At 39.5% G+C, this 20,170-nt stretch overlaps 1 protein-coding gene across 3 annotated transcripts in view; it reads left to right on the forward strand.

Annotated features, from left to right (window-relative positions):
* YES1 (YES proto-oncogene 1, Src family tyrosine kinase) overlaps positions 1-17,607 on the forward strand; it is a 94,751-nt gene extending 77,144 nt beyond the window's left edge. Inside the window, exons 9-12 of one of the 3 annotated variants that reach the window (XM_021096153.1) lie at positions 4,394-4,470; positions 5,350-5,503; positions 13,153-13,284; positions 14,292-16,698. In XM_021096153.1, the coding sequence (XP_020951812.1) occupies positions 4,394-4,470; positions 5,350-5,503; positions 13,153-13,284; positions 14,292-14,500 (572 nt within the window). In that variant the 3' untranslated portion in view covers positions 14,501-16,698. Of the gene's footprint in view, positions 1-4,393; positions 4,471-5,349; positions 5,504-13,152; positions 13,285-14,291 lie in introns of all 3 variants that reach the window. The other 2 variants (XM_021096152.1, XM_021096154.1) reach the window with 2 other exon arrangements.

The raw sequence follows: 20,170 nt of genomic DNA on the forward strand, positions 1-20,170 counted from the left end.
AAAAGAAAACCCTCCTTTAAGTCCCAACATCTGCTTCTGCTTCCTTCCTAAAGAACAGGCAGTATTCCTTGTCTTTACTTCCTAACCAGTCATTTTAATATTTTATTATTTTAAATTACGGACTATTTCAAACATACTAAGAATACCATGACACCCATGTCCCTACCATCCAAATTTAATTAATGTTTACATTTTGCCATATTTGCTTCAGATCTTTCTACCGAGGAAACAGCACGTTAAAGACCTAATTGAATCCCTGGAGTTCCCGTCTTGGCACAGTGGTTAATAAATCCGACTGGGTACCATGAGGTTGCGGGTTTGATCCCTGACCTGGCTCAGTTGGTTAGGGATCCGGTGTTGCTGTGAGCTGTGGTGTAGGTCACAGATATGGCTCGGATCCCGCGTTGCTGTGACTCTGGCGTAGGCCAGTGGCTATAGCTCTGATTAAACCCCTAGCCTGGGAACCTCCATATGCCATGGGTTCGGCCCTAGAAAAGGCAAAAAGACTTAATTGGATGGTTGTTCTTACCCCTCCTTTAGCCCATTCCATTCAGAGGTAATCTCAGTTTTGAAGTTGATGCTTATTAACTTTCCCATCTCCGTTTTTCATGTTGATGTACTCTTATTCACGTGTGTTTACCTATCTGCAGCATATGGAGTTTCCCAGGCTAGGGGTTGAATTGGAGCTGTAGCTGCTCACCTACACCACAGCCACAGCAATGCCACATCTGAGCCATGTCTGCAGCCTACACCACAGCTCACGGCAATGCTGGATCCTTGTCCCACAGAGGGATTGAACCCACATCCTCATGGATACTAGTCAGATTCATTTCTGTTGAGCCACAACAGAAACTTATGTATATTTTTAATTTAGGGAAATAACTAGCTGTATTTTCATTCAACATTATGTGCTAGAGGGGTTCCAGCTGTGGTGCGACAGTCAACAGTGCCTCTGGAGTGCTGGGATGCAGTTTTGATCCCTAGCCTGGCATAGTGGGTTAAGGATCTGGCATTGCTGTAGCTTTGGTGTAGGTCACAGCTGCAGCTCGTATCTGATCCTTGCACCAGGAACTCTGTATGCGACAAGGAAGCCAAAAAGAAGAAAAAAGTGTTATGTGCTTGAGATGTATTCATGTGGATAAGGGAAGATCTCATTTGGGTACTTGTAACTGTTGAATGAAATTCGGTATGAGTATTCCATTATTTTACTCATTCCTTTCCAAATGAATATTTTGGTTGCTTTTAGTTTGTCACTGTCGCAGGCAGTGTTGCAGTGAATATCCTTGTCCTTTGTGACGTGTGCAAGAGTCTCTGGCAGCAGCCTTAGCATCACCTGGAAACTTGTTAGAAATGAACTCTGGCCATGAGACCCAGCAGGTTCCACCTCCCCACCTGCTTGTGTAATAATAGTCCACTGATGGCTATTTATCCCATATTAAATATCTAGAAGTGTTCCTCTTCTCATTGTTCCCCTGCTGCTGTTGCTAGATTTAACAAAATAGTCTCTCTTCCCTAGACTATTACAGGAAAACTTAAATTGGTAAGCCCAATTTCATTCTTCAAATTGAAATGGTTGCTCTTTCATCATAAATGACCAAAGCAAAACAAACGAACAGAAACCTTGTATGAAAAAGATAAAGTCCATGTATGCATTGCTTTCTGTGTTTTGGCTCCTTCTGTAGCCTCATTCTTACCAGTTCCCATCCTTGTTGTGCCTGTGTTCTTGCACAGGAGGGACAGTGCCTTGAACATACTGTCCTGGTTCCTGAATACTTGTTTCTATGCTTGTTACTCTCTCTTCCTGGAGATCCTTTTCTGCCCCCATTCTTCCTCAAGATGCATCTCCTCTGTGACGTCTTTTCTAACTTCTCTGTAGAATTAACCAGATCCATTGTGTCTCCACTGTAGTTTTTATAGTAACTTTTATTTTGGTCTTTTTTTAGGGGCTGGGGACACAACTGTGGCATATGGAAGTTCCCAGCCTAGGGGTCGAATCAGAGCTACAGCTGCCAGCCTACACCACAGCCACAGCAATGCCAGATCTGAGCCTTGTCTGTAACCTACACCACAGCTCACAGCAAAACAGGCTCCTTAACCGACTAAGCAGGGCCAGGTATTGAACCTGAGTCTTCATGGATGTCAGGTTCGTTACCAATGAGCCAGGACAGGAAATCCCTTTTACAGTAACTTTTATAACAACTACTGTATAATATTTGTTTGCATATAGTTTCTAGATCTATACATTATACTTTTGTACTAGATCAAGATCCTCTTTGTCCTTGCATCTTCTGTGCCTCTTATAGTCTCTTAGTAAATATTTGTTCTTTTTTTTTTTTTTTTTTAGGGCCACAGGTGCAGCATATGGCAGTTCCCAAGCTAGGGGTCAAATTGGAGCTGCAGCTGACAGCCTATACCACAACCTCAGCAAGTGCAAAATCTGAGCTGCATCTGCAACCTGCACCACAGCTCACAGCAACACTGGATCCTTAACCCACTGAGCGAGGACAGGGATCAAACCCACGTCCTTGTGGATACTAGTTGGGTTCGTTGTTGCTGAGCCACAATGGGAATGCCTCTTAGTGAATATTAGAAAGGGCAGATAAATGGACAAACACAATAATGTCCTCCCTGCCAGAGACAGAAGAGAAAAAGATGTTCTCTATCTGTAAGTGAAGAGACTAAGTCATGCCTCCTCATTGTTTTCTTTGCCTTTTGTTTTGTTTGTTAGAGGGTTTTTTTTTTTTTTTTTTTTTTTTTGTCTTTTTGCCATTTCTAGGGCTGCTCCCGCGGCATATGGAGGTTCCCAGGCTAGGGGTCGAATCAGAGCTGTAGCCTCCGGCCTATGCCAGAGCCACAGCAACGCGGGCTCCGAGCCGCATCTGCAACCTACACCACAGCTCACGGCAACGCCGGATCCTTAACCCACTGAGCAAGGGCAGGGACGGAACCTGCAACCTCATGGTTCCTAGTTGGGTTCGTTAACCACTGCGCCACGACGGGAACTCCATGTTAGAGGGTTTTTTGTTTGTTTTTTGCTTTTTAGGGCTGTACTGAGCCACAGTGGGAACTCCTTGTTTTTCTTTGAAATACTTTCAAGCTTATAGAAAGGTTTAAAAATAATACAAAGAATTCCTATATATGTTTCAGCTGATTTGCTTATTATATATAAATATAATGAGGGTTATTTTCCTGAACCATTGAGAGTACATTGCAGATATTATGCTCACTTTACCTCTGAATACTTCAGTTTATCTCTTAAAGACAAGAACATTGTCTCACAAACCACAGTACAATAAATGCAGGAAGTATAACATAGATACAGTTATGTTGCCTAAAGCACAGTTCCTACTCAGATTTCACCAGCCATCCCAGTGATAATTGTAGCAGTTTTCTCCCAATCTAGTGTCAAGTCTGGTCAGGCACTGCTTTTAGTTGTCCATTCTCTTTAGTCTCCTTTAATCTGGAGCAGTCCCTCAGCCTTTCTTGTATTTCATAAAACTGTTATTTTTTGAGATAAATTAAAGTTGTTTATTATAAACTGTGCCTTAATTTGGGATTGTCTCATATTTTCTCTTGATTAAAATCAGGTATGTTTGCAACCAGTAACAGAGTAGCCTCTTGTCTTTTCCAGCATTTATCTCTGCTGCACTGCAGAGTACTTTGCTGCTTTGCTGCTCCATGCAGCATCTGCTAAAATGGAGAGAAGTTGGTTGGACTAACACATCCATGTCAACTTGTTTAGCACTTATATTTAGTTTTAGGTACCCCAAGATAGTCCCAAGTTGTCTGAACTCTAGTCTCAGACTGGCTTAAAAATAGAAGTATCTATTTCTGACTAAAAATTGGGACTGGTGTTGATCAAAGCAAACAAGGAAAGAATGCCTATAATCTCGTGAGAGAATGGCATCTTCTCTTTTTCATGTTTTCAGGAGTTAAAAAATTTCATTTTAGGAGTTCCCATCGCGGCTCAGCGGTTAATGAATCTGACTAGCATCCATGAGGATGCAGGTTTGATTCCTGACCTTGCTCAGTGGGTTAAGGATCTGGCATTGCCGTGAGCTGTGGTGTAGGTCACAGACGGGGCTCAGATCCTGTGTTGCTGTGGCTCTGGCGTAGGCTGGCAGCTACAGCTGAGATTGGACCCCTAGCCTGGAAACCTCCATATGCCATGGCTGTGGCCCTAAAAAGCAAATAAATAAAACAAAAAAATCATTTTAGGAGCTTTTTCTAGAATCTTAAAAATATTCAGAAATTCCAAAGCTGCAAAAAACATTGAAAAATAAAAAGCCAAAAGTTTTGTATTATGATGTGATTTGTTTGGAAGTAGGGGAACATTTGTTGCAATTCTGATTTAAGATTTGCTTATATTTGAATGTCTTGCTATCTTTTATAGGGAGCTTGTTAGATTTCCTGAAGGAGGGAGATGGAAAGTATTTGAAGCTCCCACAACTGGTTGACATGGCTGCTCAGGTACTTATGTGTTTATGCTCGTGTCCGTTTGAATTGCAAGTGTACATTTAAAATGTTAATTAATCTTAGTAGAATACAGTTGTTTATGTAGTGAAATTATACAATTTTAGAGTTGGGAGGAACATTACAGAAAATCCAATCTGATCTCTTTATGTTATGACAAAGTAGTGTCTGAGGACCCAGGTATCTAATTTCAGTAGATAAATGTTAAGACAGTGAATGATTGCTATTCCAGAGAAGATATTAGACATCTAAAGTGTGAGTTGAATTTTTTATTTAATATAGTCCAAAATAATTAAAATGGCAGTGTGTGTACAGGTAAAGATGAGATAGTTTTACTCTTCTAAATTTTTCTTTTTAAATATAAATGAAGGAGTTCTGGTCATGGTACAGAGGAAACAAATCCAACTAGGAACCATGAGGTTGCAGGTTCTATCCCTGGCCTCGCTCAGTGGGTTAAGGATCCTGCATTGCTGTGGCTGTGGTGTAGGCCAGCAGCTACAGCTCCGGTTAGACCACTAGCCTGGGAACCTCCATATGCTGAGGGTGTGGCCCTCAAAAAAAAAGACAAAAGACAAAATAAATAAATAAAAATTAAATATAAATGAAAACTATTACAAGTTTCTATTCCGATGTGTGCGTCTCCTTTCTCCTACCGCTTTATCCCCTTTCCTTCCTACTCTTTCTCTCTCCCCCTCTTTATCCTCTATTTCCTTCTCCTCCACTAAAGGTTTTCCATTTTTCCTATTTTATGCTGGACTAGGCCCCTTTACTATCATCTCATCAAGATACATGATTATTCAGTGTTCTAACTTAATATTGACCAAAACTGTCCTCCCTCTCCTTCCTTTTATATCATATCTTTTTTTTCTTTTCAAGATTGCTGATGGAATGGCATATATTGAAAGAATGAACTATATTCATCGAGATCTACGGGCTGCTAATATTCTTGTAGGAGAAAATCTTGTGTGCAAAATAGCAGATTTTGGCTTAGCAAGGTTAATTGAAGACAATGAATATACAGCAAGACAAGGTAAATGACTGTTTAATAAATGTTTGTAGCCTCATATTTTTAGTGGATTTCTTTACTCTTCTTTTGAGTATACAGGGTTTTGCAAAATAAGAACAGCTCTTGTTCTACTGAGAAGAGTCAGAACTAGGAGTTCCCATCATGGCTCAGTGAGTGGTTAACGAATGCAACTAGGAACCATGAGGTTGCAGGTTCGATCCATAACCTCGCTCTGCAGATTAAGGATCCGGTGTTGCCGTGAGCTGTGGTGTAGGTCACAGACACAGCTCGTATCTGGTGTTGCTGTGGCTCTGGTGTAGGCCGGCGGCTATAGCTCTGATTAGACCCCTAGCCTGGGAACCTCCATATGTCTCGGGTGCAGCCCCAGAAAAGTCAAAAAGACAAAAAAAAAAAAAAAAAAGGAGTCAGAAACATTAATTTTTATTCATTAAATTATACACAATGTATATAATACCATGGATTTCTGATATTATTTCCCCCAAGGACGAACCTGCCTGTGGGTGTTCTTCGCTTATAATTATAGCAAGTGGTATTCTCTTCACACTTCCTTTGTCATGTTAACAAATAAGAAACATTTTAAAATTGCTTTTGTTGGAGTTCCCGTGGTGGTGCAGTGGTTAACGAATTTGACTAGGAACCTTGAGGTTGCGGGTTCGATCCCTGCCCTTGGTCAGTGGGTTAAGGATCTGGCGTTGCCGTGAGCTGTGATGTAGGTCGCAGACTTGGCTCGGATCCCACGTTGCTGTGGCTCTGGCGCAGGCTGGCGGCTACAGCTCTGATTAGACAATAGCCTGGGAACCTCCATAAGCTGCGGAGGCGGCTCTAGAAAAGGCAAAAAGACAAAAAAAAAAAAAAAGATTGACACTCTGAAGAGCGAGGGAAGGAAGCTTGTAGAAATTCACATAGGTCGATTCCTTTAGCGTCTATCTCTAAATTCTCATTCAGTACACATTTAATGACATATATAATCTGTGCATATGGAAAGAGTATGGGGTTTTGAGTCCCAGCTCCATCTCTTATTAGCCTAGAGATTTCAGTCAATTTATGTAACCATTTTGACTGGTGCTCACTCAGTCTATTTTTAAAATTTTTTTAAAAAAATTGAAGTATAGGAGTTCCCATTGTGGCGCAGGGGAAACAAATCCGACTAGGAACCATGAGGTTGTGGATTCGATCCCTGGCCTTGCTCAGTGGGTTAAGGATCCAGCTTTGCCATGAGTTGTGTAGGTTGCAGACGCGGCTCCGATCTGGTGTTGCTGTGGCTGTGGTGTAGGCTGGCAGCTACAGCTCTGATTAGACCCCTAGCCTGGGAACCTCCATATGCTGTGGGTGTGGCCCTAAACAGCAAACAAACAAAAAAAATGAAGTATAGTTGATTTACAGTGTTTTGTTGGCTTCTGATGTACAGCAGAGTTGATTCAGTTACACATACGTACAAATGTGTATGTATAATTTTTCATATTCTTTTCCATTATAGGTTATAACGACATATTGAATATGTAGTTCCTTATGCTATGTAGTAGGACCTTGTTGTTTATCTGTTTTAATATAATCATTTATATCTGCTAATTCCAGACTCCTAGTTTATCCTCCCTCTGCCTCCTGCCTCTCCCCTTTGGTAGCCATAAGTTTATTTTCTATGTCTGTGAGTCTGTTCCTTTATTGCAAACAAGTTTATTTGTTTTTTAAATTTATTTTTTGGTCTTGTCTTTAGATTTCTTCCATGTCTTGGCTATTGAAAATAGTGCTTCCATGAATATAGGGTACATCTATCTTTTCAAATTTGAGTTTTCTTCAGATATATGCCCAGGAGTAGGATTGTAACCCTATTTTTAGATTTTTAAGGAACCTTCATACTTTTTTCCATAGTGGCTTTACCAATTTAAATTCCCACCAACACTGCAGAAAGGTTCCCTTTTCTCTATAACGTCTTCAGCATTTGTTGTTTGTTGACTTTTTTTTTTTTTTTTTTTTTTTTTTTTTTGATTTTTAAGGCCGCACCCGAAGCATATGCAGGTTCCCAGGCTAGGGGTCCAATCAGAGCTACAGCTGCCGGCCTATACCAGAGCCACAGCAACGTCAGATCCGAGCCGCATCTGCAACCTACACCACACCTCATGGCAACTTCGGATCCTTAACTCGCTGAGTGAGGCCAGGGGTTGAATCCGCAACCTCACGGTCCTTAGATTCCACTGTGCCACAACGGAACTCCCTGTTTGTAGACTTTTTAATGATGGTCATTCTTACTAATGTGAAATGGTACCTCACTGTAATTTTGATTTGCATTTCTCTAATGATTAGTGATGTTGAGCATCTTTTCTGTTGGCCATTGTATACGTTCTTTGGAGAAATGTCTATTTAGGTCTTTTGCCCAGCTTTTGATTGGGTTGGTTCTTTTGTTATTGAGTTGTGTGAGCTGTTTGTATGTTTTGGAAGTCAAGCCCTTGGAGTCTCATCACTTGCATATTTTTTTTCCCCAATGTGTAGGTTATCTTTTCATTTTGTTTATGGTTACCTTTGCTGTGCAAAAGCTTATAATCTTGATTAGGACCCATTTGTTTATTTTTGCTTTTATTTCCATTTCCTTGGGAGTCAGTCTCCTCACTTACAAAGGTTAAATGGTAACACTTTTCAGGATTGTTGTAAAATTTTAATGAAGTAAACAGATGTATAGTGCTTGACATTACCTCACATAGTGGATGCTCAGTAAATATTAGAGCTTACATTTTAAGGGACAAGGTAGAACTATATACAAATAACTGTAAAGCAAGTTATTGTATACTTAAAGTCCAAAGAATATCTAGAAAATACTGTGGGAAAATGGAGAGGAAAGAAAAGCTATCACAGAGATGATGGCTCATGAACAGGGCTTTGAAAGAGTTCCCACTGTGGCACAATGGGATTGGTGGTGTCTCTGGAGCCCCAGGACACAGGTTTGATCCCTGGCATGGAGTTAAGAATACAACATTGCTGCAGCTGTGGCTCAGTTCACAACTTTGGCTCTAATCTGATCCCTAGCCTGAGAACTCCAAAAAATAAAACATGGAACCATTAGTCCTCTGTCCTTAGCATATTTATTGCAATTGTTTTGAATTTTATTTCCCTTTTTTTTTTTTTTTTTTGGTCTTTTGTCTTTTTAGGGCCGCACTAACGGCATAGGAAGATTCCCAGGCTAGGGGTCTAATCAGAGCGGTAGCTGCCAACCTACATCACAGCCACAGCAATGTAGGATCCGAGCCGTGTCTGCAACCTACACCACAGCTCATGACAATGCCTAATCCTTAACCCACTGAGTGAAGCCAGCGATTGAACTTGCAACCTCATGGTTCCTAGTCAGATTCGTTTCCACTGTGCCACGAGGGGAACTCCTGTTTTGAATTCTTGATCTGAGACATGCAGCATATCTGAGTGAGGTTCTGATACTTGCTGTCTCCTCAGGTTGTGGGTTTTGTGTGTGTGTGTGTGTCTCCTGGTATGCTTTGAGAACTGATCAAGATGTACTGCATAAAAAGCTTGAAGTAAATAAGCCCTTGGTGTGAGGTTTTACATTTATTAAGGTAGGAGTTAGCCTGTATTTATTGTTTGCTGTAGCTGGAGGTGTCAAAGACTGAATTTTCCTCTGGTGTCATTGTTCTTATCTCCCCCATTGTCTTTTAATTTCCCTGTAGGTTTCTTCTTAAATAAGATTGGGCATGCAGTTCTTTGCACCGTAGTCCCCTTTTGTTATACAGGAGTTCTATTGACATGGTAGTAAGGTATACAGGCATACCTTATTTTATTGCACTTAGCTTTATTGTGCTTCATAGATGCTGCATTTTTTTTTTTTTTTTTTTTTAATACATTGAAAGTTTGTGTCAACCCTGTATGGAGTAAGTCTGTGAGCATCGTTTTTCCAATAGCATTTTCTCACTTTGTGTCTTTGTGTCATATTTTGGTAACGATCATAATATTGCAGACTTTTCATTATTTTATATATGTTATGGTGATCTCTAATCAGTGGTCTTTGATGTGACTGTTGAAATTATTTGGGAGAGCCACAAACTGCACCCTTGTAAGGAAGTGAACTTAGTAAGTGTTATTTGTTCTGACAACTCTGTCTCTCTCTCTCTGGAGAAACAACAGTATTGAAATTAGACTAATTGATAACCTTACAATGGCTTCCAGGTGTTCAAGTGAAAGGAAGAGCCACATGCCTCTCACTTTAAACCAAAAGCTAGAAATGTTTAAAAGCTTAGTGAGGAAGGCATGTTGAAAGCCAGACAAGCTGAAAACTAGATCGGTTGGGTCAACAGTGAGCCAAGTTGAAAATACAAAGGAAAAGTACTTGAAGGAAATCAGAGGTGCTACTGCTGTGAACACGTGAATGATCAGAAAGAAGAGCAGCTTTATCGCTGATAGGGAGAAAGTTTTGGTAGTCTGGGTGGATGAAACCAGCCACACCATTCCCTTAAATTAAGTGCAGACCTAATCCGTAACAAAGCCCTAACTCTCTTTAATTCTTTAAAGACTGAGAGAGGTGAAGAAGCTGCAGAAGAGGTTTGAAATTAGCAGAGGTTGGTTCATGAGGTTTAAGGGAAGAAGCCGTTCTGTAACATAGAAGTGAAAGGTGAAACAGCAAGTGCTGATGGAGAAGCTGCAGCAAGATATCTGGAAGATCTAGCCTAGATAATTAGTGATGGTGGCTACACTGAACAGCAGATTTTCAGGGTAGATGAAACAATGTTATATTGGAAGATGCCCCCTAGAACTTTCATAGCCAGAGAGGAAAAGTCAAGGCCTTCAAAGCTTCAAAAGACAGGCTGACTCTCTTGTTTAGGGCTAACACAGCTGGTGACTTTACGTTGAAACCAGTGCTCATTTACCATTCTGAAAATCCTAGGGCCCTTAAGAATTATGCTAAATTTACTCTCTGCTCTGTTAACAGCACATCTGTTTATTTTTTATTTTTTTTATTTTTTTATTTTTTGTCTTTTTGCCATTTCTAGAGCCGCCTCCGCAGCTTATGGAGGTTCCCAGGCTAGGGGTCTAATTAGAGCCGTAGCCACCGGCCTATGCCAGAGCCACAGCAATGCAGGATCCGAGCCACGTCTGCGACCTACACCACAGCTCACGGCAACGCCGGATCGTTAACCCACTGAGCAAGGGCAGGGACCGAGCCCGCAACCTCATAGTTCCTAGTCAGATTCATTAACCACTGCGCCACGACGGGAATTCCCAATAGCACATCTGTTTAAAACATGGTTTACTGAGTATTTTAAGCCCACTGTTAGGACATACTCAGAAAAAAGATTCCTTTCAGTTACTGTACTTTGACAGTGCACCTGGTCAACCAAGAGCTCTGATGGAGAAATGTACAGTGAGATTAATGTTGTTTTCATGCCTGTTAACACAGCATCCATTTTGCAACCCATAGTCAAGGGAAAATTTAACTTTCAAGTTTTATTATTTCAAAAACAAATTTCATAAGGCTGTAGCTGCTACCCACTGATAGTGATTCCTCTGATGGATCTGGGCAAAGTCAATTGAAAACCTGCTGGAAAAGATTTACTGCTTTAGATGCCATTAAGAACATTCACGAGGAGTTCCGTCGTGGCACAGTGGTTAATGAATCTTAGCAACCGTGAGGTGGCGGGTTCGATCCCTGGCCTTCCTCAGTGGGTTAAAGATCCAGCATTGCCGTGAGCTGTGGTGCAGACGAGGCTTGGATCCCACGTTGCTATGGCTCTGGCGTAGGCCAGCGGCTACAGCTCCGATTAGACCCTCTAGCCTGGAAACCTCCATATGCCGCAGGAGCAGCCCTAGAAAAAGGCAAAAAAAATAAAAGAAGATTCATGATTCACTGGAAGAGGTCCAAATAGCAACATTAACAGGGGTTTGGAAGTGGTTCCACCCCTCATGGATGACCATCAGTGGAGGAAATAACTGCAGATGTGGAAATAGCAAAGGAACTAGAATTAGAAGTGGAGCTTGAGGCGTTCCTGTTGTGGCTCAGCAGGTTAAGAACCGGATTAGTATCCATGAGGATGCAGGTTCAATCCCTGCCCTTGCTTGGAGGGTTAAGGAACCAGCATTGCACAGACTACAGTGTAGGTCATAGACATGGCTCACATCCCGAGTTGTGGCTGTAGACGGTGCTGCTGCAACTCCATTTCAACCCCTAGCCTGGGAACTTCCATACGCTGCAGGTGTGACCAGAAAAAGTGGAGCTGCAATCTCATGATTAAACTTTAATAGATGAGTTGCTTCTTATGAACGTGCTTGGTAAAGATGCTGTGAAAAATTGTTGAAATGACAACAGAGGCTTAGAATATTACATAAACTTAGTTAATAAAACAGCGGCAAAGTCTGAAAGTATTGCCTCCATTTTTTTTTTTTTTTTTTTTTTTTGTATTTTTAGGGCTGCACCCATGGCATATGGAGGTTCCCAGGCTAGGGGTCAAACTGGAGCTGTAGCTGCCGGCCTACATCAGAGACACAGCAACGTGGAATCTGAGCCATGTCTGTGGCTTACACCACAGCTCACGGCAACACCAGATCCTTAACCCACTGAGAGCAAAGTCGGGGATAGAACCTGAGTCCTCATGGATACAAGTCAGATTCATTTCCGCTGAGCCATAATGGGAATTCCTGTTGCCACTTTTTAAATGAAACTTTTTGTTGATTGTGTAAATGCAATTTGATCTTCTCTTTGTCCAAACACCTAGAAAACTATTTTAAACATTATATGTATAACGTATACAAATAACCAAATAACTTCAAGTATTTAAGACACCTGTAATCTTATTTTCACTGTAAGTGTATAAACGTCCCAGATGCTGTGCTTTTATATCTTGGGTGGCATAGTGCCTATGCGTAAAAAGCATACGCTAAGTATTTGAGTAAGTTAATATACTCTTTAAAAATTATAATAAAATTTTCCAGAGAGATGTCATAAAATAGACTATGACCAAAAACCAGTAGACATTAGAACCAACAAAAATGTGCCCTTATCAACCGATGGCTGTAGCCGCTAGGAGCTAGACTTACTTAAAAATTATAGATTTTGGAGTTTCCATGATGGTGCAGCAGAAACGAATCCAACTAAGAACCGTGAGGTTGCAGGTTCGATCCCAGGCCTCACTCAGTGAGTTAAGGATCTGGTGTTGCTGAGCTGTGGTGTGGGCTGCAGATGTGGCTCGGATTTTGTGTGGCTGTGATATAGGCTGACAGCTGTAGCTTCAATTGGACCCCTAGCCTGGGAACCTCCATATGCCGCTGGTGCAGCCCTAAATAGCAAAAAAAGTGTGTGTGTGTGTGTGTGTGTATAGATATAGATATATATAGATCCTTTGATACATGTGTTTGGTCACTTATTAGAGTTTCTACCTCTATTTTCTTGACCAATTTTCTGTTCCCACCAGCCCTGTCTTTATGTCATTGAATATCTTAGGAAGAAATGTGATTTATTTTAACACACACTTTAAATACTATTAAAGAAATTTTCCCTACGTATCTTGTACTTTTGAATAATTGAGCACTGATAGCATGTACAGTAAGGGTATTGGTAAAAAAAAAAAAAAAAAATAGCCCCACTTATGTCATATTTATACAAATAGAAAAAAAAAAAAAAAAAAAACCAGCTTACAGAAGCAAGATTGTCAATACTGTTTTAGGTGCAAAATTTCCAATCAAATGGACAGCTCCTGAGGCTGCACTATATGGTCGATTTACAATAAAGTCTGATGTCTGGTCATTTGGAATTCTCCAGACAGAATTGGTAACAAAGGGCAGAGTGCCATATCCAGGTAAGCTTGCATTTCATATAACAAGTTTATTAGGTGCAAGAGGGGGAGGGGAGGGCCTTTATTTTTCTCTTTTCTTCCCTCCCTCTCTCACCCCTCCCTTTTTTGGGCATTGAATGGGGAGAAATCTAAGAGAGTCAAAATCCTGGAGCTAGGGCAAGGTGTGTGCAGCTTCTTCCCTTTTGGGCATTTTCTAAAAGAGCCTTTTAGCTCTGTTATTCACCCAGGTGATAAGCATATCTAGATATCTCAGGCCATCTCCTTCCCTTCCTCCCCCAAGTAATTGAGAGTATACTTATAGCCTGGGATAACACAGGTGAGCTGCTGATGAGGTGGGTGGCGTAACACTAGGATACAAGAAAGAACTGTGTAATAACTTGAAGAAAGTCAATCAGGTGACATTAGACAACAAAACTGTTTCAGAGAAGTGACTCCAATATAAAGTAACATAATTAGTGTATTTGGCAAAACCAGGACTTGAACTCTTCTGAATTTCTATGTAGAAGTTCTTTCAGACACTTATCTTGCCACTGTTCCTTATTAGCCCAGGTTTGATTATTGTTAACTGTTAATACCAGAAAGTATCAGTACCTCAAAGTAGCTCTCTTATTTCTCATTAATCAAATGGAGTTGGCTTTTGAAAGCATTTGTGTTAAAAGCAAAATTTTAGGGAGTTCCTTGGTGGCTCAGAGGGTTAAGGACCTGGTGTTGTCACTTGGGTTCAATCCCTGGCCCAGGAACTTCCATGTGTCTTGGATACACATGTGTCTTGGGGTGAAAAATACTAGATATGTTGAAACATGAACATTTTCTAAGTTCTTGTTGATGTACTTTGGCATTTAAAGTTTATTTCTTTGTTGAAATAATTGTTTCAGTAAATAAACCTACTCAAATATACCTCAGAATAGTTAGTGGTTAGGAGATTTGTTCTGTTTTGCTGCTGGTGTTTGGCATCTCTCTCTCTCTCTTTTTTTTTTTTTTTTTTTTGATGTGTGAATCTTGTATGTTAGGTATGGTAAACCGCGAAGTGCTGGAGCAGGTGGAACGAGGGTATCGGATGCCTTGCCCTCAGGGCTGCCCAGAATCCCTGCATGAATTGATGAATCTTTGTTGGAAGAAGGACCCTGATGAAAGACCAACATTTGAATATATCCAGTCCTTCTTGGAAGACTACTTCACTGCTACAGAGCCACAGTACCAACCGGGAGAAAATTTATAATCCAAGAAGCCTGCCTATTTTATATGCACAAATCTGCCAAAATGTAAAAGAACTTATGCAGACTTCCATACATACAGGAATCAAAAGAAGAAAGTCTTCACTCTGCATGTTTTTGGTGGTAAACTGGAATTCCAGACATGGTTGCACAAAACCACTTTTTTTTTTTTCCAAGTGTTAAACTCTAAAGTACCAATGATGAATTTCCAACTTATATCAGGGTCCAGAGAAAATATAGTTAAGATATTGATGGCAGTGTGAGTGATAGCATGACAATGAAGAGCAACAGGCTACTGTTTATAAATCACTCCCTTTCTTTCATTCCCCAAACTTATAATTAAGAGAAATTTATCAATCATTATAGATAAAACTTGGGAGATTAAAAAGTTGTATACCATAATAAAATCCAAAATGAAGGAACTTCATGGGACCAAACAGTTTCATTCCAGTTTTACAGAATTTCTTGCATTTATTCTCAAGTTTTTCAACTCAAACAGTTAATATACAATCTTAATATATATGCCGCCTTCTGCATGGAAATGGTCCAAGTTTTTAGAAGCAGAAAGGAACCATAAACAGCATCTAAAACTTGATTAAATGTTACACAACAACAGTGGAATTTGTATAATGCACTGTGTTAATAATACTCAGTGTACTCATAGAACTGGAAAGTAAAGAAATTTTTCACTTTAATCATTTTCTGAATAGCTCAGTTTAAAATAATGAAGGTAACTAGAAAGTGAATTAGTATTTTATAAGGTTGCATTGATTTTTTTTAAGGCAATATATAATTGAAATCATACTATCCAATCAAAGGGGAAATCTTTCAATCTTTAGATAGCATGAAAAAAATAAACCCACCATTTCAACAGTCCTTGTTCAAAAACAGACTAGTACTGTGAGATACTGCTAATATATACTTAATGATGATTGATCGGTGCCACAAATATAACATATCACCAGGTCAGGGACTTGAATGCACTTTTGCTCTTACCGAATGTAGAATAACAGGGGAAAATGTATTTAAAAGAAATATGAGAGAAGAAGATGTGGACGTTTTACAGGGAGAGAGACGGAATGTTATGTTTGGTGTTGATGTTATGGAGTGACAAAATGGCTTTGCTGGCACTCAAAGCTCCTCACTTATCTATTTTCTGAGATTTTAAGAGTTATAAGGATGACTATAAAACTAATCTTTCTTAACATAAACACTAGATGAGTGTTAGAGCCTCAAAGTAGCTAAGTTAAGGCTTCCCACTAATTCCAATGATACAGCTTTTACACAAAACATTTTTAGAACTTCAGTTTTCAAATCCATGTTTGAATCTACATTGATTCTTTCAGTATACTTAATGATGATCATTTTTACCCTTTTAGAATTTAGTTGATTTGGGGAGGAAAATTTATTCAGAACAGTATCAGTGGTGAAAAGGAGGGACAGCTTTTGCCTATTTAAAGTGCAGAAGTGGAACATAGAGAATAATACTGATGTTTATGACTAACTCAAAAAGAAAATTCCAAAATATGAATTTGAATAAGCAGCATTACTGGTTTTAAGTGCCTAGCAAAGGAGCTGAATCTGACAAACAAAACTGATATTTATGTTTTTAAATACGCTCTTTAAGTCACACCTTAAATAAAGTAACATATCACATCCCAATATTTGGGGAATATTATTTCTAACTACCATCACTTACCAGATTTTATCATTAAATTTAAAGTTCTGTGCTGTGGTATCTGTGTTGAAATTCAGACCATTTAAAATGTGACAGATGAACTTCATGCAAGTTGGCAACAGCTCTGGTACTAAAAATTGTGGTGGCTTCTTATGTTTACATGACCTGCTTAGTATCGAATCCCTATTCCAAGAGGATCTTCCCAAGAAGACTGCAGTCATCATTTACCTTTAACGTCTTCAACCTGTGACTTCAGATTTTTAAAGGGCTTTGTGTGAACTATGATATTACAGTTTTTCTAAGCATTTTAAGAAGGATAAAATTATACATTTATGTACTAATTTTCTTCAGAAAAATAAGCCAGAAAAAGTTGGTGGTATTCATTAGGTTTTAACTGGATGGAGCAGTTCCTCATAATATCAATTGTATAGTTAGGAAATAAAACACTAACTTAATGTGTATTCAGTTTAAATGGTTATGTATTTTTTAATTGCTGAGAAAAATAAACAACTTTGTATATTTGAAGTTTTCTTCCAACAGCTTTTCTTCTTCAACATCTTAATGTGTTTTCCTTACCAGGAAAGGAAGTTGGCAAAAAAACAACCTTCTAGCACAAACACGTTTTTTTAATGAATAATAGTAGCCTAAAACTTAATATTTTTATAGAGTATTATTGTTTTGTGGATAATTGAAATAAAAATTCTCATTGAATGCACCCTTTTATCTTTTTAGCCACTATTTATACTTTCTCATCAGTTGTTTTAAAAATTTGTATTTAAAGCAAATTAAATGTTTCTTCCATTAGAAAAAGTGTCAGTTATGACTCTTGAGCAGAGTTAAATCAATCCTTTATTAAATTCTGAACATTATTGAACTCATTCTTTGTCAGGTGAGTGACATAAAATTATATCAGCAATTACAGTTTTAATGTACAGAGAAACTGAAGTGATTTAAAAATGTGTAGCTATTCACAGAAAATTTGTGTGAAGGATATAAAATAACCTTTTTCGATCATAAGGGATTTAATTTTCTAAAAATGAAAGTCTTATTTCTGTGTGTTTTATACTTCTGTTATAGGTATAGTGAAAATAAGTTTATCTAAATTATAATAGTCAATCAAAAGCATTTGTTATTTTCAATAAGGTAATAGTATTAATTGCCTTTTACTATTATGTAAAATCACTAGCTTTGTTTTTCCCTAATTTCAGAAGGGTAACATTTAATCAACAAACACATCGTTTAGTAACACTTATTAAATATTTTTATACGGAATAGTAAGTTTCCCAACTTAATGTTTTCCTAGTTTCCTGTTTGCTTTTTAATTTTGCATGTAATTTTTTGACATTTAAGTTGTGCATTTGTATGTCGAATCTTTTTTATGCTTAAAAAATCCTTTGTAGGCTGGATTAAATATTCATCTCATCTGTTATTTTATGCTTTTGTGTTTTACATCGTTCTTTAATTCATTTGGAAGTTATTTTGGTATAAAATGTAACTTAAGGGTCTAGCATGATTTTTTTCCCATACATATAATTTTCGCAGCACCAATTATTGATTAAACCATTCCCACCCCACTGGTTTAGAAACTTCCCTTTATTACACTCATGTCTACACATAATCTGTTTTACCCAGTTAACTTCCCATTCTTTTGTCAGTTTAACACTATCAACACAACCAATCACTTGATAATGCATTTTAATACTTTAATAATTGAGCTATAGCCTTTGCAATTCCTTTTTTTTTTCTTTCCTATTTGGGCAAATTGTTGATGAAGTTTCATACTTCATCCAAAAAATTTAAGAGTTTGGTTAGGATTATACTATGATTAGAAATTACTTTGGTAAGAAATAGCATTTTTCCATAGTCTTCTCATCCCATTTATGCAAATCCTTTTTTTTTTTTTTTTTTTTTTTTTTTTTTTTTTTTTAGTTTTGGTCTTTTTAAGGCTGCCCCCAAGCATATGGAAGTTTCCAGCTAGGGGTCGAGTCAGATTTGTAGCTGCTGGCCTACACCACAGCAACGCCAGATCCTTAACCCACTGAGTGAGCCAGGCCAGGGATCGAACCTTCATCCTCATGGATACTAGTCAGGTTTGTTAGTGCTGAGCCACAGTAGGAACTCCATGATGAGCTCATTTCTTGTCTGATTATACTGTTCTAAAGATACCACCCCAGCACTGCTGGAGACCAGGTCCCCACTTAGATACTAAATAAACCAACATGCAGAGATGAGGAAGAAAGTGTGTTCCTCAACAGCATTTATTTTCCTAAAATCAGCTCCTCTCCAGCCTTTCAGTTTCTTTCTTTCGTTTTTGTTTTTGTTTTGTTTTTTGTCTTTTTGCCTTTTCTAAGGCCGCTTCCGAGGCATATGGAGGTTCCCAGGCTAGGGGTCTAATTGGAGCTGTAGCTACCGGCCTACAACCAGAGCCACAGCAACTCGGGATCCGAGCCGTGTCTGTGACCTACACCACAGCTCATGGCAACGCTAGATCCTTAACCCACTGAGCAAGGCCAGGGACCGAGCCCGCAACCTGATGGTTCCTAGTCGGATTCGTTAACCAGTGCACCACGACGGGAACTCCTTTCGTTTTCTTTTTTTGGCTGCCCTGTAGCATATGGAGTTCTGGACCAGGGATCAGATCCAAGCCACAGTTTCGACCTATGCCACAGCTGGGGCAGTGCAGATCCTTAACCCGCTGTGCTGGCCCGGAGATTGAGCTTGTGTCCTGGTGCTGCAGAGATACTGCTGATCTCATTGTGCTACAGCAGGAGCTCCTCTTTCTTTTTTAAAGACGTCAAGTTGAGTTTCTGGCATAGCAACCAGAGTCCTAATTAATTAATATTCAGGTTGTCAGTACAGAAAATACTTCCAGAGTTCCCATTGTGGCTCAGTGGGTTAAGAACCCAACTAGTGTCCAAGAGGATGTGGGTTCAATCTCTGGCTTCACTCAGTGAGTTAAGGATCCAGTGTTGCCACAAGCTTCCATGTAGGTCACACATGTGACTCTGGATCCATTGTTGCAATGGCTGTGGTGTAACCTGGCAGTTGCAGCTCCAATTAAACCCGTAGCCTGGCAACTTCCATATGCCATGGGTGTGGCCCTAAAAAGAATTAAAAGAATACTTGTGATTAAAGCGAGCAACTAGTTCCTGGTATCATCTGTGTGTACTTCCACAGCCGGCCTCTGCTGGAAGGCTGACCTATATTCAGCAGGGTCTTCCCTTGCTCTGGATCCTTCTTGGGCTAAGCCATCGAGGAGCTCTAACAGAAGACCAGAAGAAACCTGGAAGAGGTCAAGGTATTTATTCCCCTGGTTCCCTCCCTCTATGTCTTCCATTCAAAGCTTCCTTTCTGCATGACCTCCTCTCCAATTAGGATTGTTAACAACTCTCATTCTCTGTGCTAACTTTGGTTACTATCTTAATTTTTGTGGTCCCCTTACCCTGCCCTCCTCTTCGATTTATCTTAGTTTGTGTCATCTGTTTCCATTTGGAACCCTGACTGATACTCATCATGCTACCACTAGCTGTGTCAATAGAAAATAGGAAACTTGTAAATTATTGTGCCAAAGTGAGAGTTTATAGAAAACAGTAGCACTTTTGGTACAGTAGCAACATACAATGTTCTGCGAAAGATAAAACTAACGTTAAGACCTTATTAGCTGGAGAGAACATGCTAAATGTTGAGCACATTCAGAGCTCCAGTTCCTTTTTCTTTTTTTTTTTTTTTTTTTTTTTTTTTTGTCCTTTTACGGTCACACCCACAGCATATGAAAGTTCCCAGGCTAGGGGTCGAATTGAAGTTGCAGCTGCTGGCCTACACCACAGCCATAGCAACATGAAATCTGAGCCTCTCTGTGACCTACACCACAGCTCACAGCAACACCGGATCCTCAACCCACTGAGCAAGGCCAGGGATGGAACATGGGTACTAGTCGAGTTTGTTACTGCTGAGCCACAAGGGGAACTCCCAAAACTGGCGTTTCTAAACTGGAATC

Source organism: Sus scrofa, chromosome 6 (genome assembly GCF_000003025.6).
Source record: "Sus scrofa isolate TJ Tabasco breed Duroc chromosome 6, Sscrofa11.1, whole genome shotgun sequence".
Lineage (NCBI taxonomy): Eukaryota > Metazoa > Chordata > Mammalia > Artiodactyla > Suidae > Sus > Sus scrofa.